At 51.6% G+C, this 24,311-nt stretch overlaps 1 protein-coding gene across 3 annotated transcripts in view; it reads right to left on the bottom strand.

Moving 5' to 3' along the window:
• PAX3 (paired box 3) overlaps positions 1 to 21,994 on the bottom strand; it is a 61,926-nt gene extending 39,932 nt beyond the window's left edge. For 2 of the 3 annotated variants that reach the window (XM_042820827.1, XM_042820828.1), the window contains exons 1-4: positions 21,895 to 21,979; positions 21,461 to 21,696; positions 20,446 to 20,575; positions 20,019 to 20,153 (exon numbers count right to left, since the gene is read on the bottom strand). In XM_042820827.1, the coding sequence (XP_042676761.1) occupies positions 20,019 to 20,153; positions 20,446 to 20,575; positions 21,461 to 21,696; positions 21,895 to 21,979 (586 nt within the window). Of the gene's footprint in view, positions 1 to 20,018; positions 20,154 to 20,445; positions 20,576 to 21,460; positions 21,697 to 21,894 lie in introns of all 3 variants that reach the window. The other variant, XM_042820826.1, reaches the window with a different exon arrangement.
• Between the last annotated feature and the right edge of the window lie 2,317 nt (positions 21,995 to 24,311).

Genomic DNA, 24,311 nt, shown 5'->3' with positions numbered 1-24,311 from the left:
ACAACTGTGATTAAGGAAGCAGCCTTCTCACCAAGTTCAGGCATGTGCCCATGGCTGGGCGACCTGCTCTGGAGCTCAGCAGGATCCACATTGGGATGGACCTGACACAGGCTGCCATCCCCATGTAGCTTCCAAAAAATGGCCCTTAGGCTTTGGAAAATGACCTAATTCCCTTACAGCCCAGCTCAAATGCCTCCATCCAGTCTTTTATTTACCCCATTCACAACATGAATAGTATTGCTTTCTTTCTCAATCCTCCACTACAAATTTTAAATCAGAGCCGACTGACCTGGTATGCTACCAAACAACACAGTAAACAGCCCCTCTGGTACGTGTACCAACATTTCCTGCAAACGGCTTCTACTGGGGATTTAGAACAGAGAACTTCCCACTTGCAGCAACAGCAAGTGGTATTTGTTAACAGCTTAAAACCAAAGCCATGAGATACTGAAGGCAGAGCAGCCAGCAAATGACACCAACCAGGGCAACCACAGCCATGTGCCCTGTGCCAAGCGGCGCTTGGCCTATGAGACAAGGCAGCTTGCATCAGTTTTATGCCCCTTCAAGAAATCTCCTCTATTTTCAGCTGATTTACTGATACTTCATCAGCCATTATATACTTAGAAGGATCCTCAGAGAGTCTCATCTTCAACAGGCTTTAACATTAATAACCTCCTCCTCTAAGGGGTCTCATCCAAATTCTTTCAAAACCAATCAAAATCAATGGGCTATGTATAAAACCCTACAGACACCAGGAGGGACCCAGGCAAAATAAGAAAGAGTTCACTGGTTCTGGACAGTTATTCCAGCTGGAATTCTTAGACAGTGAAGTGTTCATACAGTGCCATTTTTTTCTATTAATATATAGCTTTGAAACAATGCTATGGCTGATATATACAGGAATTCCTCTTCTTTTCTCCTCCTTTAATAAAAATAAAGTGGCCACCATGAAAGAAAAGTTGACATTTCTGCTTGTATGATGGGAGAGCCCTTCATACAAGCACAACCACACTAAAAACTCTTTTAGATTATTTGTTAGACTGAAGTTCAAAGGAGAGTGCAATGTAGTCAGGAAAAAAAAAAAGAAAAAAGAAAAAAGAAAAAGAAATGAAAGGAAAGGAAAAAAAAAGAAGTCCCTCTGGTTAAAATTTAGCATGCAAGATCTTAACAAAAGTGATTTTTAATTGACTGTGCCAATGCTTTTGTTTTCTCAACAACAGTGACAAAAAAAATGATTTCTTTCTCTCCCATAGTAAACCATTTCCAGCTGTTGATGAAGTTTTGTGTTGTTTTTTTTTTTAAACATGAGTTCAATCATATTGTATGTTGGCCATTTCATGCTTGCAGAGCTTTTTTGCAACCAATTCTTTACCATATCCTGCCCAATGAACCCAAGAGCACCACCCAACCTTGTAAGTTGGCTTAGGGCTTACTAATGCAAGGGGACTTCACAGAACAAGACTGTGCCAGAGACAAAAGTAACTTTCATGCAGAAGCAATGGCAGCAGCACGCCCAAACCCCAGCACAGTCTTCCAGCAGGTTTTCCCTGTACAGCTCAACAGCCGCCCTTTCCAGCTAAAATCCCCCCTGTGTTACGACAGATACAAGTAGGTAAGCAATGCTGTAAAACACGTTTCAAGATGGTTTTCTCAGCACACACTTCTTCCCATGTTTCTGTTATTACACAATTCCCTGCATCAGCTGCATCCAGACCGGAGCGCTGCTCTCACATTGCAAGGTCGGCGTTAGTTCCTTGTTTCGCTAATGACAACAATCCAGTGCAACTGTGAAGATAAACTCAGGAATCTCTTCTCATGCCAGGACCTTAAAATATGCCTGTTTATGGGCACAGCCATTTGTGCAAATAAAACTGTGTACTTGTTTTGTATGCATAAATCCAGGCCAGTGGAAAATTAAGCCCCATGGGGATAATTTAACCAACAATACAAAGAAAATTGTAAGGAAAATCTGAAACTTTGTCCTTAATTTACCCTGTTAGGGCAAAATAAGGCAGGAATCTCATACCATGTGTGCCACAGCACTTAGGTACAAGAGCATATGTTGAGTAGACAGAGCTGCAGCCTCAGCTCTTAATCTCATTGTTTATTGTGGTTTAAAGTCTGACCCTTAGCATTATATGTGGTTTAAAACTGCATTTGGGGGAAAGAGAAAGAGGCTCTCCTAGGCTCGTAAATGTGTTTGTCTTTAAGGTTTGTTCCAGAGGAAACCATGCATGCCTTCACTCACTGCATATGCAAACCCCGACAAGATTCTGAAACATGCTAATGCGCGCATTCTGCACCCCAGGTTAATCGCGAAGGGTTTTTTGTTGGTTTTCGAGGAGCAGCTTGCCTCCAATCCACCAACCCACCACTCTTTATGTATATACGCTGAATAATTATGAAGCAGTGAGTATTTATCACCTTTTCTGAGCAGTAAGCAGAAAGAAATACAATACCATTACTTCCAGCTACTGGCTTTCCCAAGATAATTAGATAACACAGTGGACTGAAGCCTTGGTTAGCCCAATGCTGTTCAAGTTAAGTGATTGACATGCCTCTGTCTGGCTGCTCTATTAACTGTTTCATTTTGTTGCTATTTGCAGTTTGCTTGGCTAATACATCGAACAAATACAGACTGTTTCTTTAGCCCCCTTTTTCTCTTTGACCTTCTCCTGCCCATTTTCTTTGAGTCACTTCAAACTGCCTTGAAAGGGCCTGTTGAATGCGCAGTCCATCAGAGTCCCAGGTTCATCCCATTCCTTGCCCTGAATGCTTTACTTCAAAGATGGGCCGCATTCTTTAATTGCCCTTTGAATTAATATCAAAGGGTCACAATGCGAGTGCCAAAAGAGAAAGAGGCTTTAATGAAGCAAAGAGCTGCCATTCATTTGCAGATAAGCACGTTTTTATGCCTGACTGGTCACCGCGGCTAAATGCCTGCCGAAGGAGGCAGGGCAGGCGCAGACTTTCACCGAGTGGCGATTAGTTCAAACAAACACGGGTAAACAAATACCAACACCCCGAAATAAGTTCGTACGGCACAAGGCGCTAACGCGGCAGCTCCCGCAGTGCGGCGGGCACCGACCCGGCGGAGCCGCGGCCCCTTCTCCCCTCCTTCCGTCTCACGGAAGAGAAACAGAGCTTTGCCTCCTCATCCCAGCCCGAACGCACAAGTTGCTGCAACGCTGCCGCTTCCGGATAGCGCTGAAAAAAAATCTATCTGCCTCCGTGAGAAGGAGCCGGCAATCGGCAAGCTGACTTCGCCATTCCATTCTGTTTGTTTCCTGCGGCCGGGCGCGTTCAGCGTTAGCATTGCGGTGCCCGTGGAATAATAAACTCTGCACCTACATTATTTATTGACGTACATTTTGCTATGCATTCAGGGCAGCGTTCAGACGGTGTTCAGCGTTATTCGCTGCCCAAAGGTCTGAGACACTTTGTTTTCAATCTCCAGCCCCGGGGATTCCGTTTGCTTGACTGCCTGGTTTTGCCCATTCGGAGCCTATGAAGCTGCACTAAGAAAACTTACTCAGCTTCTTAATCCTACCTATGGAGTCTTCTATTTTCTCTTTAAAATGCCGAGATATAAAATTAAAATGAGCAGCTTTAGCGTACATTGTAATGCAATTACAGCCACAATGCCAGTATACAGAAACAAGAAGCTCACAGGTGTCCTCTTTATAAATTCTGACTTATTATTTATAGACTCAGGCTTCTCTTTGCACAGAAATAATAACTTACTTAACAAATACAAGGTCGTTTTATTGCAGCAGAGTTATCCCCCCATGAAAGAGGATTAGCTATATTGAGCACAGTGTAAGAGTGCCTATGAGAGCATTCATGGCAGGAATCGCGCCGGCTTCTCCCACAAGTAAGAAGGCTGGAGGAGTGCAGGCACCCAGAGAAGCTCGTACCGCATTTCAGCTCCCATCCTTCAGAGAAGGGTCTCATTAATACCACACACCCCTGAGCTTCCCGCAATGCACACCCTGTTGGGAGGATTCACCCTACCCACGCTGTGCAGGGTTCCCACCGCCGACCCGCATGGCTCAGTCCTGGGCTTTGCTACTCATCAGGATGTGAAGAACTTTGACCCTGCACATCCAGCTGGAACCTCTGTCCTTCACACACTCAGACATGGCTGTCCGTTAGACTACGGGATGCTGTTACTGGCAGAGAAAGACCCGCTGCCCCGCTGGAATTCCTCTCCTACAGATCCTGCACATCCTGCTGCTCTGCAGCCCAGCCCTGCTGAATCTCACCAAGTGAAACTGCAGTACACAATGCTCAGAGCCACGAGTGGAGGTGGTACGCCTGTAGGGAGCGATGCATCGTCCATGTGAGCACATACCATGTGCACAAGCAGGGCTGAGGGATCGATGCAGTGTCAGGGCTGGGCAGAGGCTCTGGTACAAAACTAGTGCAAGCCACACGTCTCCCCATCTCCCCACACACCCACCACAATCATTACATTACTTCAACAATCACCAAAACCATGGACTATCCTGTCTTGCCCGGAAGTACAATGGTGTACACAGTTAGATAGAACTCTTCTGATGCTAACTGCTAATATTAATTAGCACTATTTAGAAATGCAGGAAAGTGTCGCAATTTTAATGCCTGACTGTAATGCATTACACAATTGACAAACGCAGACAGATCAGGAGCTGGAGCACACAGCCCAAAGATGGTCAGGCTTCATATTTGGAGTGTGCTAAGAACCAGCCCAACAAAATGAACTAAAGAGTTCAGAAGATTTCTGTCTTCTAGCTTTAGGTAATACTGCTTTACTCCTATGTGTTATTAAAAATAATAATAATAAAAACAACCCCCCTCCACCACCACCTATTAAACGGACTGCTAATTTTGATTGTCCTGTCCCTTCAGCTCCTTTGAGTAACACTCAGTGTTATGGTAACAGATGCTCTAGAACAGCCTAAATGGCAAATGGAATAAAACATTAGTAAAGCCATCTAGATATTGGCGACCATAAAAATAGCTAAGTCACGGTATTTCATAATCCATGTCATTATGGAATTATGATGAACCACCATAGAATTTGAAACATAAGAAATAGACTTCTTACACTTCATCTTACCTAAATTCTTTGTGACCTAAACCAGTGAAGCACCATTCACGGCTATGAGCCACTTCACACCTGGCAAGGACATACTCACAGCCATCCCTACACCCTGCAATTATCTGTGTTTGTTAGCACATGTTCGCCTCCACAACATTTTCCTGGAAGCTTTGTGACACACAGAACAATTTTGTGTTAACTTGGCTTAACTATTCTCCAGCTTTTGTCATGTTTTCAATATTATTTCTGGTTTTGGTTGCCATCTCGATAGCTTAATCATCAGTCTTCGAATTCCCATTATCCAGTTTCTTACATTATCTGCAGCTTCAGCAGCCGATGTTACACAAATTCAGTGCTGCCAATGGTTTTACATAATTATTATCACCACTAAACAAAATAAGAAAATACATATAATGAACAGTTAATCGAAATCATGACTTTCATCCTTAAGAGTCATCATCTAATCCCATATTCTGAGAACACAAATACCCAACTAGAACTTGGAAACTCAACACAGCCCGCTCTTTGCTGCTGATAGTGATTACCCAGCCATGTCAGTGACCAACTGAAACCCAAATCCTGAACAGCATCTGTGCCTTCCCTACATCACAACCAATGCAGAATTCCCAATGCGAACGGTACTGATGTTCAGCCAGTTTAAAGCTCATGGGCACATCATGAGAGCTCTCTTGATGGAGTTCATGCAGTTGGGAGCAACCCCATTTCCTGCCCTGCCCCTGCCTTCTGCTAGAAAAATTTACCCAAATCTAAGGATGTTTAGGAGAGTAACAAGTTACTGAGGCAGCAGTTCAGTTAAGGTACAGCCATTCTGAACAGAAGTCAGCATCCAGCTCTTAAAACTCTTAAATAATGTGGAAGCTGAAAAGCAAAGTGGATTGTAGGAAACAAAAGCTCAAAGCCAAGGCTGAATTCCTCAGACTGGAGTCTGTAGGAAAACACCCAGGTAAATGAGACAGTGCTGACTCCACTCTGACCAGAGCTGCATCCCTACAGCTTCCAAAAGACTTCAGGTACATCTCCCAAAATCTTCTGCTTCAAAGTTGCATTTATGAATTTCAGCCTTACTATTTAATTTCAAGTCATTCCAAAAGCATCACGGGAGGTAGGTTAAAAAAAAAAAAAAAAAAAAATCTTCATTTTTTTCCCTTAGTATATCTGCTTAACCTTAAATCCAAATTAACAAAAGGATTTGAAGTTTTGGTCTGGAATTGGTCACTGATAAACTTATCAGAAAATAACTCTTCAAACAGTTGCAGAAAAGAGGCTCCTGGTTTTCACACATACAACACAACCATCTCCAAGGCAAATTAAGAGCAACACAAGAGAAGAAAAAAACGACCATATGTTAATCCTCTACGATACAGAAAGCATCACTGTGACCCCAAGCCATGATGCAGTGTGCCCACAGCCTGCCCCAGCTCTGTTAAGCAGCACAGATCTTGCGGGGCCCCACCAGAATCTGCTCCTCACAACCTGCAGCCCAAAGCAGCACCTTCACTTCTTGGTCTTACCCAAACCACTGATTCTAATCAGCCCGATGTCTGTCACGGGCAGACAGGTGACAAAGCATCACTACCTTGGACAGGACTGCAGGAGGGGCAGGAAGGACCCACCTGGATCACAGCTCTGTGCTCGGCACCGCAGAACTCCACAGCACGGGTGTTCTCATGGAGCCCCGCTTCTCCTCACTTCAGGCCCCCAAACCACCCAACACCTTGGGGCCACTTCTGATGCACCACAAAGAACAAGCAGCAACTGCTGAGCAAGCCAATGGGATTTTAAGAGGAAAATAAATGGCATGCAAACAAAGCTTTCCAACGGTTATGCTGCTGAACGTCTCAATAGAAAACATTTGTTATGAAGTAATCAGAATTTGCATAATTCTGGGGGATGCTTTGTTTTCAAAGTAATTCTCTTTTTCACCTGCTTAGGACTTGCCCATGTATGGCTTCAGTTAAGTTTTGTTGATGGCGGCTCATGTTTAACCAACTGTTTTTAATTTACAAATTAAACTTGTCAGAAGTAGAAATCCTTCCCTTGGAACCCTTCCAATATGTCAAGAATTAATTCTAATGAAAACGGCATTGCCTAAATGCAGGATGGTCAGTTACTTACTTTATTTACACAAAGTCCTTCTCAGTTTCTTTGATAAAAGCAGCTAAATCTTTTTCCTCTTTCATGTTTTGTCAGCACTTGATTCCTTTTGTCCCCTGGCTATTTGCCTAGCTGTGGACAATAAGGCAGGAAGAATAGAAGCAGATTGTTGGAATGGCCCTCAATAAACCTAATTATGACATGTTGACTGCACTCACCATGACATATTCAGGAGATCCAGGCTTATTCAATTACCCTTGCCAGGTTTCTCTTTCAGACCTAAAGTTATCCTTTGACTGTTTGTATTTCTGAACAGTATTCATGTTCATTGTGAAAGAAAATCCCCCGGACTTGGAGGGGTTTCTAAGTTGGTACTGTTATTGTAGCTAATTTTTATTAACTGAATGATAACATGATAAAGAAATAGACTTTTGTTATGTAATAAGAACAAATCAGTGTGTGCTTAAAGTTACACCTTCCTTTCCTTCTTTCCCCCTGCAGATGACTGACAGCAGCGTAACTCGAGGTAATGCACAAAGCACTCTCCCAGCATCTATTTAAATTTCAGTGACACCAAGCGTAACCTCACCGAAAACTTTGGTCAGCCCCAGAAATCCTCCTGGAGCAAAAACAGCGCTGAAACACCGCTGCTCCCCCACCCCCAGCCCTACTTCGCTCCAGCAGCCGCTACTTCATCTGCTTGCAGCGCAGCAGAGGGGATTTCAGTCAAAGTCAGGCTAAGGGAGCAGTCTGCTCCACGGCCAGTCCCCGCAGTGCCACTGCAGAGGCTGTGCAGCAAGGGGATGAGAGCGCAACCAAACGAAGCAGCGCGGCAAGGAGAAAGCAGCAGCTCACACTCCACACACACAACCAGCAGCTCCTGAAGAATTAATATTCACGCCCTTACTCCAAACCACCCTTCAGCCATAGGCAGCTGCTTTGTGCCGCGCTGCCTGCCAGCTCTCCACGCGATTTTGGGGTGGTAGAGCTGCAGAGCAGACCGTGGCAGTGGGTACAGATGGGGAGAGGCGCGATGTGATGCACAGCGACAGACTGCATTCAGCCACTGCAGACCCTGTGTGGCTGGGAAGGGAACGCTGCTCCAGTAAAAAAGAGCGTAAGCTGCTTGCCTCCTTGCTGGCAGCGTCCCCACTGCGCTGACTGCTCTGTGCTAGCCGGTCCAAAAGGAAAGCGAAAGTACAACTGCCGATTTTTTCCCCAGTCAGTCCTCCAGAGGATGCTCTCAGGAGCAAGAAATGCAGGTTCCCGAGGAGCCGGCAATCTCACCATCTGAACGCGCCTCAGCAACAGAAAACCTCCGGGGGAATATTCGTTCTGAGTACATTCTGCTCGTCTCAAAAGTAACAACAACAACAACTTGCTCTTTAATCTTCTTTTGCTAGCAGTAAGAGTTGGAAAAATTACCAACAAAATTAAGAAGGTAACGAATAAAAACATTTAGTTCTGTAAAAAGTTGAGTGAGCGATTCCATGCAGACGGAGCTGCTCCTTTCCTCTCCTCAGGACCAAACGCTGCCCTCAGTGCCGCGAAGCGACAACGCTGCGCTCCTCGGCAGCAGGAAGCCGAGCCCAGGGCTCCTGATCCGCACAGCCTCCTGAGCGTGTCGGAAGAAAATAGCACCAAATATTTCAAAGCTGTAAATACATCCACTTCCCAAACAGGCAGACGACTTTCCCTCTGGCTGCCGAGCACCGCGCCCGGTAGGACGCAGCTCTGCCCCGGCTCCGCTTCACGTCTGTGTACATCTGCACAGGTGTGACAGCCCAGGCAGGAGTCAGAGCGTCACCCCGAGGCCCATCAGGGCACTGACAGTGCCATGCACAGCCCCCGCTCACGGTGCTGTACCGCCAGTCCTGAACTCTTCCCTCCCTCGGTTTCTAGGAAACGGACAGTGATTTAAATTAGGAAAAGGAATAGGACAAAAATACACGTGTTTGTCTAGCAAATGCCATTTTGTAAAAAAATAAATGCTTTGGGGATAACAATACAGAGATGATCATGTTCAGAAATGTTATACTAAAACAGCAAGAGTTGGAAAAAGTGAACTTAGTTCCTGCTTATGCAGACCATTTTGAAGGCTTCCCAAACCTGCAGGGTTCTGAGCTCTGTGCAGCTGATGCAAAAACCAACAACCAAAGGCACTGCAGGGAGAGGCTGTAAGCCCAGAGCATGACCAGAACTCAGAGTACTCCTCTTCCCTATACTCCTGAAAAACTAAAATGCTACTGACAATGCTGTACCAAATCCAAACCCAATGCCCCATTTTTTGCTCTAATCCCCATTTCTTCTTCCATCTTTTTTCCAAAATGAAAAATAAATTAATTGTAATGGATAGTTCACAGATGTGATTTTTGGAGATCTAGGTGCTATTACACTCTCCTTCCAATACAGCCAAAACAACAACAAAAAAACACAAACAGAGCAGTGTTGTACATTTTAGGCTATAATACAGCACCCATTCAGATGAGTATTATCTACAGTTGTATCTACCTTCACTCTGCAGTCCCTGCTGAATACAGGCACCGTGTTTCTCTGCTGACCTAACCTCTCTCAGCAATGAATCTGGACTCATCTGCAATCCTCAATACAGTGCTTACCCACTTTCTCATAGAAATTATCCTTAGAAATGCTGTTTGGTTGGCTTCGATTTGCTGTTCTTCACCCAGAGGGTGCCTTCCCCGTCACCAAAGGCTGTCACCTCAGAGCAGCCCATAGATGTGCTCACACACATTGCAGCTAGTGGTGCTGCAGCCGTGGCTGTGCTCAGCAGGTCATTTGCTTCCAACCCAAACTTCACAGAAGCCAATTCCTTCCAATAGCCTGGCTAATGTCAAGGACACCTAAGCATGCCTGATGAGCTTGAGATAAATGAACGCATGCAAAAAGGTCTTCCACCTCATCTTGAAGTTTTGTTCTCCATTTCTGAAGCCTAAACACACAAATCACTGAAAACCAAGGTCATGTTACCCGGTGCTGTTTTCACACCGATAACAGAGCTAACTGGGTGAGTGTCAACAGCACAAAGCTGTCCCTGACTCAGCCAGATGCCCCGGACAGGAGCACAGAGTGGGACCACGGCCCAGCACCACCACCTGTCCTCTTGGAGGGCTGAAACCAAGCCATCACCAAGAGCATTCCATGAGACAGCACAACAAACTGCTGCCTGCTACAGGATGGCGGCTCACTGCTCTGCCACCCACGTCCTTGCCAGCCATACCCTCGGAGCACCTGGCACACAGCTTCCCACCCCACACCACTTCCAGCAACAGAGAGGTGGGACTCCTCTGCCTTCAGAAACAAGCAGCACAGGGCATGTGAGATGGAACAGCCCAACAGCTTCCCATCTTCCCAGGACGCAGCGGCTCAGCTGGTTCCTCAGTGTGCACCACCCACTGCCTCCTGTGCTGCTGCCAACGCCAGCTCTCCCCTCACCTCAGGGAAACCTATCGGGATCGAGGCAGCCTGACGGCTTTTCCTTTGGCTTTTGAAGTTCTTCCGTGGCTGACTGACGCTCGCCCATACAGAACTGAAAGAAAAGCTCTCCATTGTGCCGTGCTTTCCACCAAGCGTATTATTCTCCAGACAAAAGCTCTTGAGTCCAACTTTTAAACACACCTCTCTTCAGTGCACTGGTGCTAAGCCATAAAATCATTTGTTCATTAAAAAAAAAAAAAAAAAAAGAAAAATATTACCAACTTTTTCCCTGAGGTGCCTACTCTGCCTGTAAGTTCTTTGCATCACTTTTGCAAACAGACAGCAGCGTGCAGCAGAACTGCCATTCCCATCCTGGGAAGGCTGTGCTTCCCCAGCCCAGCTGAGCATGAAGCTCCCTCCTGCTTTCAGACTGCTGCTGCTTCAGAAGTTTAAAATCAAACCAATGCAGCCCATCCCCAACCCCTGCACCAAATGCCACCACAGAAGTGCATTCTCCTCTGCAGGAAGATTTTGAAAGCTGCAGTTTGAAGACAAATGCTATCAATGTACTTGGCTTAAATGCTTTTATTGGTTTTGTTCCTTCTCTTTCGAGCTTATATTTCTGTCTTAATGGGGGCTTTAGTAAAACATCCAAATAGAAAAAAATAAAGAAGTGTTTTCAGCAGCTTTGCAGAAGTTTTACATCTTTGCTGACTGAAACCCAGTACTAGAAGCAAACAGCCTGTGCCCAGCCGTAACCACACAGATTTCAATCACCAAACACTTGCTCGAACCAAAGACCATTTGTATAGACCATTCAGTACTTTTTCCACAGCACATGTTTGCAAACAACTGCAGCAATCCACAGGCAGCCCAGCAACAAGCACATCCCGGTAATTGCTGAGCTCCGCTGATCACACGGTGGCTCAGCTCTCACACACAGTGAGTGCTTCCCCATGGAAGAGAACTCGCAGAGAGACTCGCAGTTTCAGCAGCTGATCCTGCACAACTCTTGACTTCTGCATCCCAGACACTTGGAAATACCATTCAGAGCTGAAAATATATTGTTCCAATCGCAAATGAGCGAAGATGCACAGAGCAGGATTTGCCCAAACTGGAACAGCTGACACAGCCACCATATGTCCTACACTCCAGCCCTTCCCCACCGCACACACTGCCTGGATGCACAGCAACAGAAGGAGAAAAAAAAAAATTAGTAAGATTCCAGCAAGACACAGCATTCCCTTCCTGCTGGGGGGCTGGGAGAGGGCAGGGGGAGTAGCAGGGGTCTGTGCAGACACTGCAGAGCAGCTCTCAGGCAGTGCATATACCAGCCCAGAGCTGTCCCCATGCAAACCAAACCTCACTCTCCTAGTGCTTACGCTGCTGTGACCACTCTTTTCTTGTTTGTTTCTGTTTAGGGGTATTTGCTTACGAACACAAGTCACAGGATCACTCTTTCCTATTCAGTTCCCTTGTCCCATCCCAAAGATAATCAACTGTGCTCACCACAGCCCCCTTCCCACACTTGTAGGCAGCTGTGTGAGCGGGGGGACCTGAGGCATCGGCACAGAGCAGAGTGTCCCTGGGTGTTACCACCACCTTCACAGCACGGTGGTGACCACAATGCCTCCTTCAGAGTGTGGAGAGGGCTGGGTGCATCCTGCAGAGTGCCCTATCCATGGTTGCTGTCGGATCTGCATGATCCCAGTGCTGGTTGGACTCTAGGTGTATTTGGGATTTGCTCAACACCTACTCTCTGCTTCTGCCTCTGTTATACTCTCCCAGGGCTGTTCTGATGTTGGATTGAGGGACATTTCCACCATCAGTCATCACCCCATCTTCTGCACTGCCAGTGCAGTGACTTTGAGACCCACTTTGCTTTAAGCTCTTCCCCAGCCAAGGGATCTCTGGAAGTTTGGAGCGCAGCCACTATGTACCGGCTGTATTGGCTCCCACAGCTTTTCAGATTGGAGCTCCCAGTTTCCTTCCCCAAATCCCACTGGCACAACTGGTTGGGAAAAAAGGAGGAGGGGGAGTGCAGCTGAGGACAGGGAAAGCCCCACAGCTTTCAGCCCACAAGGGGCCACACACCGACCTGAGGCATGCTCCCCACGTCCTGCCCACCCTGACAGAGTGTGGGTCACATAGTTGTGTGCAGCACGCAGCCAGATGATTTTTTTTTTTTTTTTTGCTAAATCACGTATTAGAAAACTTTTAAGCTCAGCTTGCTAGAACAGCTCTTCTCAATTTGCTCTGCTTGTCACACTATGCCCTCTCGCCGTGTCGGAGCGCTCACTGACCCACAGACAGATCTCAGCACTGCCTCACCCTGCTGGGTCTGAGCAAGCAAACAGCTCTGGGTTACAGTGAGCTCCTGTCTCCCTGTCCCACCCTTAGCAGCCACACAGCCCCATGGAAAGTAAGGGCTACATATGGGCCAGGGATCCCTGTTACACAGGTCAAGAGGGAGACAGCAAGAAGTACAAGATGTCCGCTGCGTGTGGCCATTTCACACTGCTGCCAGAAGTGGTGGCCACACACACCCCATGGCTTTCCCTGAAGTCCCACAACTCCGAGAGGTTCCTCAAAGCCTCACTGCCCAGCACACAGTCTGACAGCTCTGAGTTCTCTGGAACACTGACAGTGGGTGCTGAAGCAACAGGCGGCTGTGTGCCTTGCTGTGTGGCTGCCAACCTCTTGAGCACTTTGCCAGACCCCACCAGTACAGCAGGCAGTGGGTCTGCTCTTGTTGGTGGTTCCCTGAGGGAACCTGCAGGGCATTTCCCATCTACGGCATTCACTGCACAACCCCTGAGCAGAGGAACAGATTGCACCGATTCCTGCTGTTTTATAGCTAGCTGTTTTCTGCTAGTATTTGCCTGTTTCACAGGTCATGGCAAAGAGCGTGGTGAAGCCAAACACCACATGCATAACTGCTACCACAAGCACCCAGACTGGGAGCACGCTGTGCCCTTCTCTGCACCGCACATGCTACAAAACCCTGCAGACCTCCTTCCCAAGCAGCACGCTGAGAAGGTTCAGTGCCCACCCACATGAACAGCCCACTGGTTGTGAGGGCAGTCCTTCCTCAAACAGCTCTCCTGCCAGCAGAGCTGCTCAGCATGCACTGAAGCTACCCAGGGGGTGCCACTGCCGTGCCAGCACCATGGCTGCACTTGCATGTCAGAAGCAGCACTCCAGCTGCAGGAGTTTCCCTGTTCCACAGCATGGAAAGGGACACCCACATCACAGCCACTTCCAAGAGGGAACCTCTGCACACTGCACTGGCTGAGAAGCACTGCTCATTAAATAAGGTGAGTGAGGTCTGATGGGGCAGGACAAGTGCCTGCAAAATGCCAGCTCAGAGCAGCAATCTGTGTGGTACTACTGGTCTGCTGACAAAGAGATCGCTACTCGGGCACTTCCAAAGCCTCATCCAATGTGAGCATATCGTGAATGCAAGCATCCTTAAGGCGGGACCTTATATGGACACATGCACGACAAATGTTGGTCACACTTGGCAGCCAGTTTGCATCCAGGCACATATCCACACCAACAAAAGAGCAGAAAGCGGAACAGAGCGTGCATCGCTGCCCTCCTCACAGCTCCTGCTGAAACCAGAGAGCTGCGTCTGTGTGCTGTACAGAAACATGAACCTAAAATACTTTCAGAGAAAAGTAACTGCTGCTCTGGGGCTACCTGCCTTCTTAAGGAGCAGAGCACTCACAAAGCACACAGGCTGACACTTTGTGCAGACAAAAGAATAACAGTGTGTTTAAGAAATAATGAGAAACCAATGACTAAAAGTAACTTTTTTCAGCTCTTACTCTGCTGATTCTCTCCACAGCACTGGAGGCTCAGGCACGCATACCAGATAATGACCAGAAGGGGCTCTCTGGCCCTGCCTGACCACTGTGCACGGAGCTCCACTTGTGCCTGGGGTGGCAGCAGCAGCACCTCCTGCTCACAGATCACCCAGCTGAGATCCCACAGCATCAGCACAGGCCGGCACATCACATCCAAGCTGCACAGCCTTCTCTGCTGTGGGGCTGGTGGGACATTTTGTTATCTGAAGCAAGCACAGCTTGCTTAGTCAGGTGAGAAGACGCGGATCCCATGTGCTCCTGCCTGCCCTGCGGCACGAACTCGGCTCTCCCTGCAGTCTGGGAAGCAACCGTGCAGCCATCACTGCTGCAAAGGAAGTGCACACAGATGCTGCAGCTTGCTGGGACACTTTTGTGCTGAGCACCCAGCTCCAGCAGCTCCTCCAACCCAAACTCCCTTCCTTTCAACAGCAGTGGCCGTTTATCTTACCAATTTAGTACAGAAAAACCCAATTTTCTTTCAGACAACATCCATCCGAAAAATTACATGCAACCCAATCAGCTTCATTAAGACTCAAGGAGGTACCGTGTGTTTCACCCACTGTTTTAGCAAAGTTTCAGCGCACTCTGTACTAAAAACAGATTCACACAAATGCAAATCCAACAGTATTCAAGAAAAGCCTCGCACAAAACTGCGTACAGTGTGTACACCGAGCAGACCATGCAGAATAAGGACTCCATCCAAATTTCACATGTCATTAAAGACAACTTGGCCATTAATCCAAGTTTAGGAGCAAAGAAGGATTTTCCAGAACAGATAAACTGCAACAATCCCTTTGATCCCAGAGGTTAAGCTTTGCTCACAATGGGAGATGAACCACGCGGGGCAGAACGGTGCCCTTTCTGTCTGTAACAATGGCATCGCAAACACCACTTAATCAATATTTGGCCAGCGACACCGCAAATCACCTTTTCAGATTTTAATTCCTGGTTGTAAAACAACTGTAGGGCAACCAGCGAGATAAGACATTGCACCGACAGCTTAATTGCCTCTTACTGTCCCACTCGTTATATATGCACACTGTTAATCGCTCCGAACCTTTATTTACCAGTGAACAAATGAGCTGTCAGCAGCACATCAAACCCTGCTAACCAAACAATCTCGGCACATGACACACAGTGGCCCTAATGTGCCCACGGTGAGTTTTAATTTCATTACGTTTTGCTCATTTTCTAGGGGGAGTGACTGGAGGTGAATTAGCACAGCAGCATGGGGCAGGAGCACTGCAGGGAAGGGGAGCAGAGCAGGGTCTGTGCTGAGCTCAGATCCCATTTAGTAGCCAGAGCTCAGCAATCAGGTCCTGCATCCTTATTTATATGTTCTCCTCTGCCTGTAGCCACACGTGTGTGTCACATAGGATTTAAAGTGACATTTACATGGAGAAATCCGCACTGAGCACAGCGCTGTGATTTACTGCTTCACGTTTCACTCAATTTCTCCTTAAATTAACCAGAGAGCACTTTGTAGTTCTGCTCCATTTCCCAACGCAGTTTTACTACACAGCCCTGGGGACCCGCCATAATTTATCACTATCAACTTTATGGGCTCCTCTCGTTTCAACCCTTATCAATAAGTGAAACTAACGCAAAAGCCATCAGAACTGAACCCTCCCCTAGTCAAAGTCAGATAAAAGCATCAGCTTGACCTGACATAACAGAAGAGTACCACTTGGAATTAGACCCCCAAAAGAATCTCATAAGGATTTAATCAGCAGCAACTTTTAATTTCAGCATTAATCTCTAATTAATTTTGTATCTAATTAAAATCTCTGTCTGCTGATGCCATCACCACCGCTGCACAAGCAGCTGCTGACATCCCTGCTTCAGCAAGCCCTGCCGGTGCAACACACACAACCTGAGCCTGGCACAGTGGCTCTGAGCAGAACGGGGTGGATTTGGGCACCAGTCCTGCCCTGCCCATGGAAACGTGCACATGTGAATGGGCCCTTTCACTGGGGCTCCTCACACCTAGCAGGGTGCACACAGCCACCCCAAACCCCACCTCACAGCCTGAGCTCGGCTAGGATGCATTCCTGCTGATGGCCACAATTTGGCAATCACAGGAAAGTCACAAAGCCAGGGACAAAAACCACAGTTCGGGAGCGAGCCCTTCAGACTCTAACCCCAGTCCTTTCAGAATTACACTAAGTTTAACCAACTATTAGTTAAGAGTTTTGGAGCAATCCAATCAGATGCAAGCTTAAGTACAAACTCAGGTAAACGCATAGGAAGCGATCCCAATATTTGCTGCAGCAAGGTTTGCCCTCACTCTCGGTGCCTGAGCTCAGAGAACTGTGGCAGGATGTGCTCAGCAGTTCTGCTCCAACATTTTAGGAACTATTTCTGAGTCGGTCAAGTGCCCAAACACGGGTCAGATCCCCACATCGGGGCGACAGGTGCAGCTGGGCATCACTTCAGGGGCTGCAGCCGGGACAAGGAGCACCAGGGGCTGGGGGCAGCACCCCACAGGGCAGAGATAGAGGGCAGTCCCTCCCTCCATCAGCTGTCATAGCAGTGTAGCAGTATTACTAACCCCAAGGGGCAGCAGGCACTGAGCAGCCCTCCTCACAGCACGCGCCAGCCCTGTGCGCCCTCCGGAGCGCATGGCACCGCGTCACAGCCCGCAGATCAAGCTGCTGATTGTAACACTGCATCTAAATATTTAAGCTGGGGCCGGTGGTCGCGTGTCCCACGCACAGACAGCATCTGTCCTCTAATTCCATTACAGTGCACAGCAGAAATGCTTTTCCCCAAACTCACGAACAGGAACAGCATCGCTCAGCGAAGCAGAGCAACGGCTGAGCTGCTGAGCAGCGCTTTGTGCTGAGGCCCTTTCTAACCCCCCCCACCCCCCCAAGCTTCCCACATACACACAAAAATAGGGATGGTGCCGAAATTGTATTAATGTGAGCCTCGGGCACAGAGAAGAAAAAAAAAAAAAAAAAGAAAAGAAAAGAAAAGAAAAGGAGGAAGGGGAGGGCGAGGGGGGAGGGTTTGGTGCGAGATGAAAGTGGAAGGAAAGAAAGAAGTCAATTTAGCCTGCTGCAGCCTGAATCGCTCCCGGAGCAGAGCTGGGGATGAGTAGGGCCCTTTCTGCGGGCGCATGACTGGGGGAGGATCCGCGGGACGGGGCCCGGGGGCCAATTCCGGCCGCGAACAGAGCCCCTTTGAGGCCGGGCCCGGCGCGGCGCTCCCAGCAGCGGGCACATAGCGGCCGTGGGATGCGAGCTCCGGGCGCTCCCTCCCCGCAGCCCTCGTTCTAAAAATAGGCCCCCTGTGCCATATAAAGGCGCTGAGGTTTCTCCTTCATGTGCTGTCTTTACGGTTTGGGCAGTTAAGAAAAATGCATCGTGTCCACAGGAAAAACAGATAGGCTGTGAAAGAGCCACTATCGGGCAGATAGGTGCCGTGGCAGCCAGGTTGCGTTCTAAATCCATGCCCCAGACCAGGGCAGAGGACAGCATCAGCAGCAGAGCAGCGGTGCAGCATGTGTGGCATCTGCCAGGGGTACGAGAGAGCGGGGTTAAGTGCCTGTAAAGAGCATGTTATCTAAAAGGCTGTTTTTCTCTTCTGTCTGATTCCACTGCTACAAGAACGCCTCAAATCCTATACAGGGAATCAGCAGCCTTTAAAGTCAGCACAACTCTGCTTCATTTTCTTCCAGCCAAGCCAACACCTGCGTTGTCATGCCCCACAGCCCCTGTGCCACTCCAGCCACAGGCACAGCCCAGCTCACAGAGCACCCTAGCGCACTGCACTCTCCCCACCCTGCAGCACTGCACACTGCTGCTGAGGGCACACAGCTCCGAGTACCTTGCTGGATTGTCCCACACCATCCTGTGGATGCAGTGCTGTCACCCAGCTCTGCACACAGCCACCACCACCACAGAACCACAGCCATGGGGCTCTGCAGCCACCGCAATGAGAAGCGCCGGGCCAGGTGCTTGTGTGAGCAGAGTGGAGCCTTCACTCCTCTGTTGGCAATGGGAGTTGAAGCAGAACTTCTCTTTTCTCATGACTTTGCAAGGAGGGGCAAACCCATTTTGGGGCTGTTTTGCTCCCACAATGAGCTCTCTGCTGTGTTTTCCTGTAGCATCCCATAAGAGCAAGGCACAAGCACAGTAACAAGTTCTCTCTATCAACAGCACTCTCGCTGTAGCACACTGGCCACGCCGTAACAAAATGAAGCACCAGGATAATATGGGTAAGCAGGAGTGGTTGTGGAGGGAGCTGATCCTCCCTCCCATTGCCATTCTCTGTCAAACTGGTACCCAGCCCACAAGCACACACAGACATAGCACAGGGTGGTACGGCCCATTGCGTTCAAGAGAATCCTGCCACTAACTGAATGCAAAGGAATCAAAACTGGGCACACATGCCAGCAGGAGGCCAGGAAAGAGGTACACGACTGCAGAAGCAGCCCAGGCACAAGTCCCCTCCTTCCTTCAGCACAGCTCTCCATCAGAGGAGGCACCAGGAAAACAGCCACGTGCACATAGGGGCACAGAGAGGCACTCAGACACTTCTGGCCCTCACAGAGTTCCCGTCAGCACCTCCTGTGTGTGCATTACACACACACTCACAGACACAAGATGGGGTTTTAAGAACAGAGCCACAGAGTAACTTTGGGGAGCGCACTCAGGTTTGTTGCTACAATACAAGGGTTTAGCCTGCTTTAAATAAAGCGTTTTTTGCTGTCCTTCCTGATCGGTTCTCAGCACCTCCAGATGTCTGGAATTACCACAAACATTCTGGAGATACGAACAGCACTTTTTCCACGGTGGAGAGTCCATAAAACTGTGTGGAGCATCAGCTATTAGGGGCTCATTGAATAATTCATCCCTCATTGCAAGCCCATAATGTCTTTTCTCAGCCTTTTGTGGGGCTGTTTTCTCTTCTTTTCTCCTTGAATTATAAAAAGGTTGCCTTCCTTTGTTCACATCAAGCTGCTGCTAGCTGGAGCTTTGTCTACGCAAAGCCAAAGTGTGAGTTTCAATGGACTCTCCCCTCTTTGTTTTCCAAGTTCATCTCCAAGTGTAGATTGTGTATAGAAGGCCTTCTTTGTAAAAGCTGCAGAAGTTGTACAAATGTTTGACCAGCTCATTTGGTACTTTTGTCTCGCCTTCCCCAGCGCCGTGCCTGTGCCGGGCCGCCACTTCCAGCCCTAGCCCGGCCCGACCCGGCCGCCCCTCCGGCAGCCCCGACGAAGCCGGCCCGGCAGTGTCCCTCAGCCCCCGGCCCGGCCCGGCCCAGCACACGCCAACACAGCGCAAAGTTTCCGCAGCCTTTACTTTAGAGAAGCACCGCACTGTGTGACCGCGGCCGCCAGGCTGAAGGCGGTCCCCCCGATTGAGGCCCCGCGGCACAGAGGCTTCCCCCGGCGGCCCGACCGCCCCTCGCGCGTTTCCCGGCTCGGACCGGGTCCGGTCCCGGCCCGGCCTCCCCGCCGAGCCCCCCCCCCCCCATCTCCCGCCGCAGTTCCCGGGTGCGGGCATTACCTCTCTCGCTGAGGATGCCGTCGATGCTGTGCTTCGCCTTCTTGTCTCCTTCCTCCGCCTCCTTCCTCTCCAGCTCGGCCTCCTCCTCCTCGCCTTTCCCAAACTTGCTCCGCAGAATGCGGCTGATGGAGCTCACTTCGGGGGGAGTGCGGATCTGTGACCGCCGCTCCTCCGGGCCGAGCCCTGCTTCCGGCCGCTGCCGTCGGAGGCCTCGCTGTCCTCCCGCGGGGTTGGCACCGCCCCGAGCAATTCCCCCCCCGAGGTGACGGGAGCCCCCCGACACCGCCCGGACTCGGTCCCGCCGCCCCCTCCCGCCGGTACCCTCCGCTCGTAGCGTAATTGAACCCTCCGCGAAGCGACCCCGGCTCCCGGCGCGGCCGCCACCGGCCTCGTTCCCCCGGCACGGAGCATCCCGCAGTGCCCCTACCTGAGGGCACGGTGTTGCGGTCGCAGACGCCGTCCTTGAGCAGCCTGTCGCGGATCTCCCAGCTGAACATCCCCGCGTTCTCCCGTTTGTACTCCTCGATTTTTTTCTCCACGTCCGGCGTCGTCACCTGCTTCAGAGCACACGGGGCGAGCGGGAGCTGTGCGGCGGCGGAGCCCGGACTGCCCCGGCCCCGCACGGACCTCCCGGAGAGGCCGCACGGCCCCGCGGGCAGGGACTGCCCGAGGCTATGGAGGCGGCGGCGTTACCCCGCGCAGACAGAACGGCCCGAACCCGCAGGGAGGGGATGGAGCTCCGCGGGGACAGCGCCGAATTGTGCGGGGACAGCGCGGGGTGCGAGCAGAGCTGTGCGTAGGGAGAGACTGAGCGGAACGAAGTCCGCAGCACTGAACGGAGAGTAGAGCTGTGGCGTTGTGAGGGGACCGGGAAGGACCCGGGGGGGTTTCTTCGGTGCTCTAAAGTGGAGCCGAACTGAAATAAATGCAGGTTGAGGGCCTGTGCTCCGTCACGCGCCTGTAGAAAAATCTGTCGTTTTAACACGAGAACCGAAAGTTCGGGAGCCGCCACTTTGGGAACAACAAAGGAAAAAATCCGGCCAGCGGCTTTGAACGAAAACTCAAAAAGTTCACTTCTCTTTGTGAGGAAAACAAAAGATATAAGGAAGGGAGAGGCAAAACTCGAGAGGAGGATCTATATCGCTCTGCACTGTTGTGACCGCGAACTTTTTAGCGCTTTGCAAAAAGCACGGAAGGAGCCGAGCAGCTGAAAGGGCGGCGGGCGGAGCAGGGCCGAGCGGGCAGCACAGCTCCCAGAGCTGCCCTTTCTCCCTCACTTCGTTTCGGATAATTTCTTTTTTTTTTTTTTAAACGCGATTTTCTTTTCACACAAATAATAAATCTTTCCCACAATCGTTTCAAGACGCGGACCCGCCAGGAGCAGCGCGCAGGACCGTGCCCGTGCTCGGCCCCTCGCCCCCTCTCGCGCCCGCCGGGCTCACCTTGGGTTTGCTGCCGCCGATGGCCCCCGGGCGGATGGAGCCCGTCTCCTGGTAGCGGCAGAGGATCTTGGAGACGCAGCCGTGGGACACGCGCAGCTGCCGGGAGATGACACAGGGCCGGATGCCGTGGTGCGCCATCTCCACGATCTTGTGGCGGATATGGTTGGGCAGCGGCCGTCCGTTGATGAACACTCCTCCGAGCTGATTGACTCTGCCCTGGCCGAGAGGTGTAGAGACTGGACAAGAGGAGGAAAAACAGCGTTAACGTCTCCTTCGGACCCCGCGGAGTGCCGGCACCTGTTGCGCCCAACCGGGGAGTGCCGCCGGGCAGGGACCCGGGTCCGAAGTTCCCGCGGCCCCTTCCGACCTCCGCACGCGCTCCGTCCCCCAACTTTTCCCCGCTTTCTGACCGCCGCCCCTCCTCCCGCCCTCACCTTCCAACGGGAAGCCGCCGCGCGGGTAGCTCTGCCCGGCTCCGGGCCGCATCATCCTGGGCACGGCCCCGGCCAGCGTGGTCATCGCGGCGGCGTGGCGCGCTCCTGCCCAGGTGCAGCTGCGGGAGAGAGCGCCGTCAGAGCCGCCACGCGGGGAGGGGACGCCGCCGGGGGCGGGGAAGGGCCGCTCCCCGCTGCCCCTTCGTCGGTGACCCGCGCTGCCCCGCGCCGGGAGGGCCGGACCGGACCCCGCGGATCCAGGAGCGGGGCGGGCGGGGCCGGGCGGGCGGCGGCGGCGTTGTCCCGGGAGTGGGGGCCGCGGGGCCGCCTCCATTTATCGGCTCCGGACCCGGCGCGGCTCCGCTGCGGCGCCGCCGCGATTGGCCGCCGCCGCCCGGCCCGGCCGCGCCGCCCCCGCTGATTGGGCGGGGAACGGGGACTCTCCCGCACCGCCACTGCCCGGGGCGGCCCGGCCCGGCCGAGAGCCGCCGGCCCCGGGGGGCTCCGCGCCCCGACGGCTCCGGGAGAGCGGCCGAGGGGCCCGCGCGTCGCTCCTCGTCCTCGGGATCCCGCTCCCGACCCGGGGCTCGCAGCGCGCTTTGTCCGCGTAGAAGACGCGGGGGAGCGACCGCCCTTCTCTTCTCCGACACCGCTACAACCTCCTCCCTCCCTTCTGTTTCTGTAGTTCGCGCCGCCCGGGAGCAGCACCTCCGGCCCCAGTGTCGCGGACGGGCTGGAAGCACCGCCGCGGACCTCCGCTTTCACGGACCGACGGACGGACGGGGCGGCCCCGCGCACCCCCGCGGCTGTGCCGTACGCGAGGCGCCCGCTCGGCCCCACCAACCGACGGGCGGTTGTTCCCAGGAATTTATTGTAGCATTCAGCCCGAAGTGCCGCAAAAAGAAAGGAGGTGACGTCCGCCCGGAGCCGGGCTGACCGCAGCAGGACATGACGCCAGGAGTGTTGTAAAGGCCGTCTGTCCTCAGAGAGGTACCATTGTGCGCGGCCCTTTATTTACAGCTCGGGAAGTGCCAGCGAACTCGGCTCTGCGCTGTGAAGTGCCAGCCCGGCTTCCACTGCGCTCTTTATTTGCAATCCTCTATTCAGCGACTGTCACTCCCGAGCCTCGAGTTATTCAGGCCCTTAATCAATCAAAGGGATGAGAGTCGCTCAGGTTCCCCCCTTTGAAATAAAGGAAACAATGTTTTGTGCCGGGCCCGCGGCCGCTTCCCCGCGCGGTTCGGGCGCTCCTTTCGGGGCCGTGGGGCCCAGCGGCGGTGCGGCGCTGCCCGGCCCGGCCCTGCGGGGAGCGGATCGGAGAGGGACGCGGCCCCGTGCAACCCGGGACTCAGCCGCCCCGGCCGCTGCTCGGAGCGGAGTCGGTCTCTTTTCCCGAGCATCAGAGCCGAGCAGGGAGGGGAGAAAAGTTTTACCGTGGCCTCGAAACTGGCTCGTAAGAAAACCTCGTGTAGCGGGGAAAATCGGAGCCTATTTCTCCCCGTGCTACCCTTTACTGAGCACAGTGGCAGTCTGAGCATCGAGCTCTGCTCCTGCGGGACCCGGGCACGGCCTGCGGTCGGAGCTAGGAAGCGTTCCGCAGTGCTATCGAGGCACCGAGTTCCAAAGTTCCCGTGTGGGGCTCGGCGGGGATGTGGGAGTATTTTTTTTAAATAAATGCATCAATAAATTAAAAAAGTATTTCAGCTTCACTTTGAGCTCGCGGAACGCAACAGCTCGGGCCCCGCAGCGATTCTCTCGCCGCAGCCGCGGAGCGCTCCCGCCGCACTCGGTGCATCCCGCGGCCGCTTTCCCCGACGGACCCCCGGCCCCGTTCCGCCGCACCCCGCCCCGCGCACCCACCTCGCCGGGGCCGCCGCCCTCGCTACCAACCGGCGGAGGGACACGGCCGCATCCTCCGCACGAAACTGCTGAAATCCGAGGGAAAAGATGAGCCCCGAGTGCCGGCCCCGGCCCCGGCCCCGCTCCTCCCTCCCCCCTCGCCCCCTCGCCCCCACCCCCATGTGACCGTCCTTGGACCAGCGGAGATGATTTCACGGTGTTCCCGTGGAAATGGCTAAAAACGCTCCCGCTAATTACAGAGCTCTTCCAGGCCAGGTGCACTTTTAATTGGATTAGCGAGCGCTCGGTATGAAACCTGCGGCACATCGAATGGGCGGCGAAACTCGGCGCTGTTTGGGACAACGGCAGTTCGTTCTAAACGAGAGCACTGGAAACAAATCAGTTACACTCTTTTCCGCCTTTATGCGCATACGTTTATTTCTAATAAGGGCTTCGGAGGGAATTCTACATAGACCTATTCCCAGGGAAGGTGATGCTGGAGAAAGGCGCTGGGGTTTGTGAGTAGGGATGTAAGTGGAGGAGAGGAGAGGAGAGGAGAGGAGAGGAGAGGAGAGGAG

This window comes from Centrocercus urophasianus, unplaced genomic scaffold (assembly GCF_019232065.1).
Source record: "Centrocercus urophasianus isolate 14NV4802_14NV808 unplaced genomic scaffold, USGS_Curo_1.0 seq_19, whole genome shotgun sequence".
NCBI classification, from domain to species: domain Eukaryota; kingdom Metazoa; phylum Chordata; class Aves; order Galliformes; family Phasianidae; genus Centrocercus; species Centrocercus urophasianus.
This window is presented reverse-complemented; position numbering and strand designations above follow the sequence as displayed.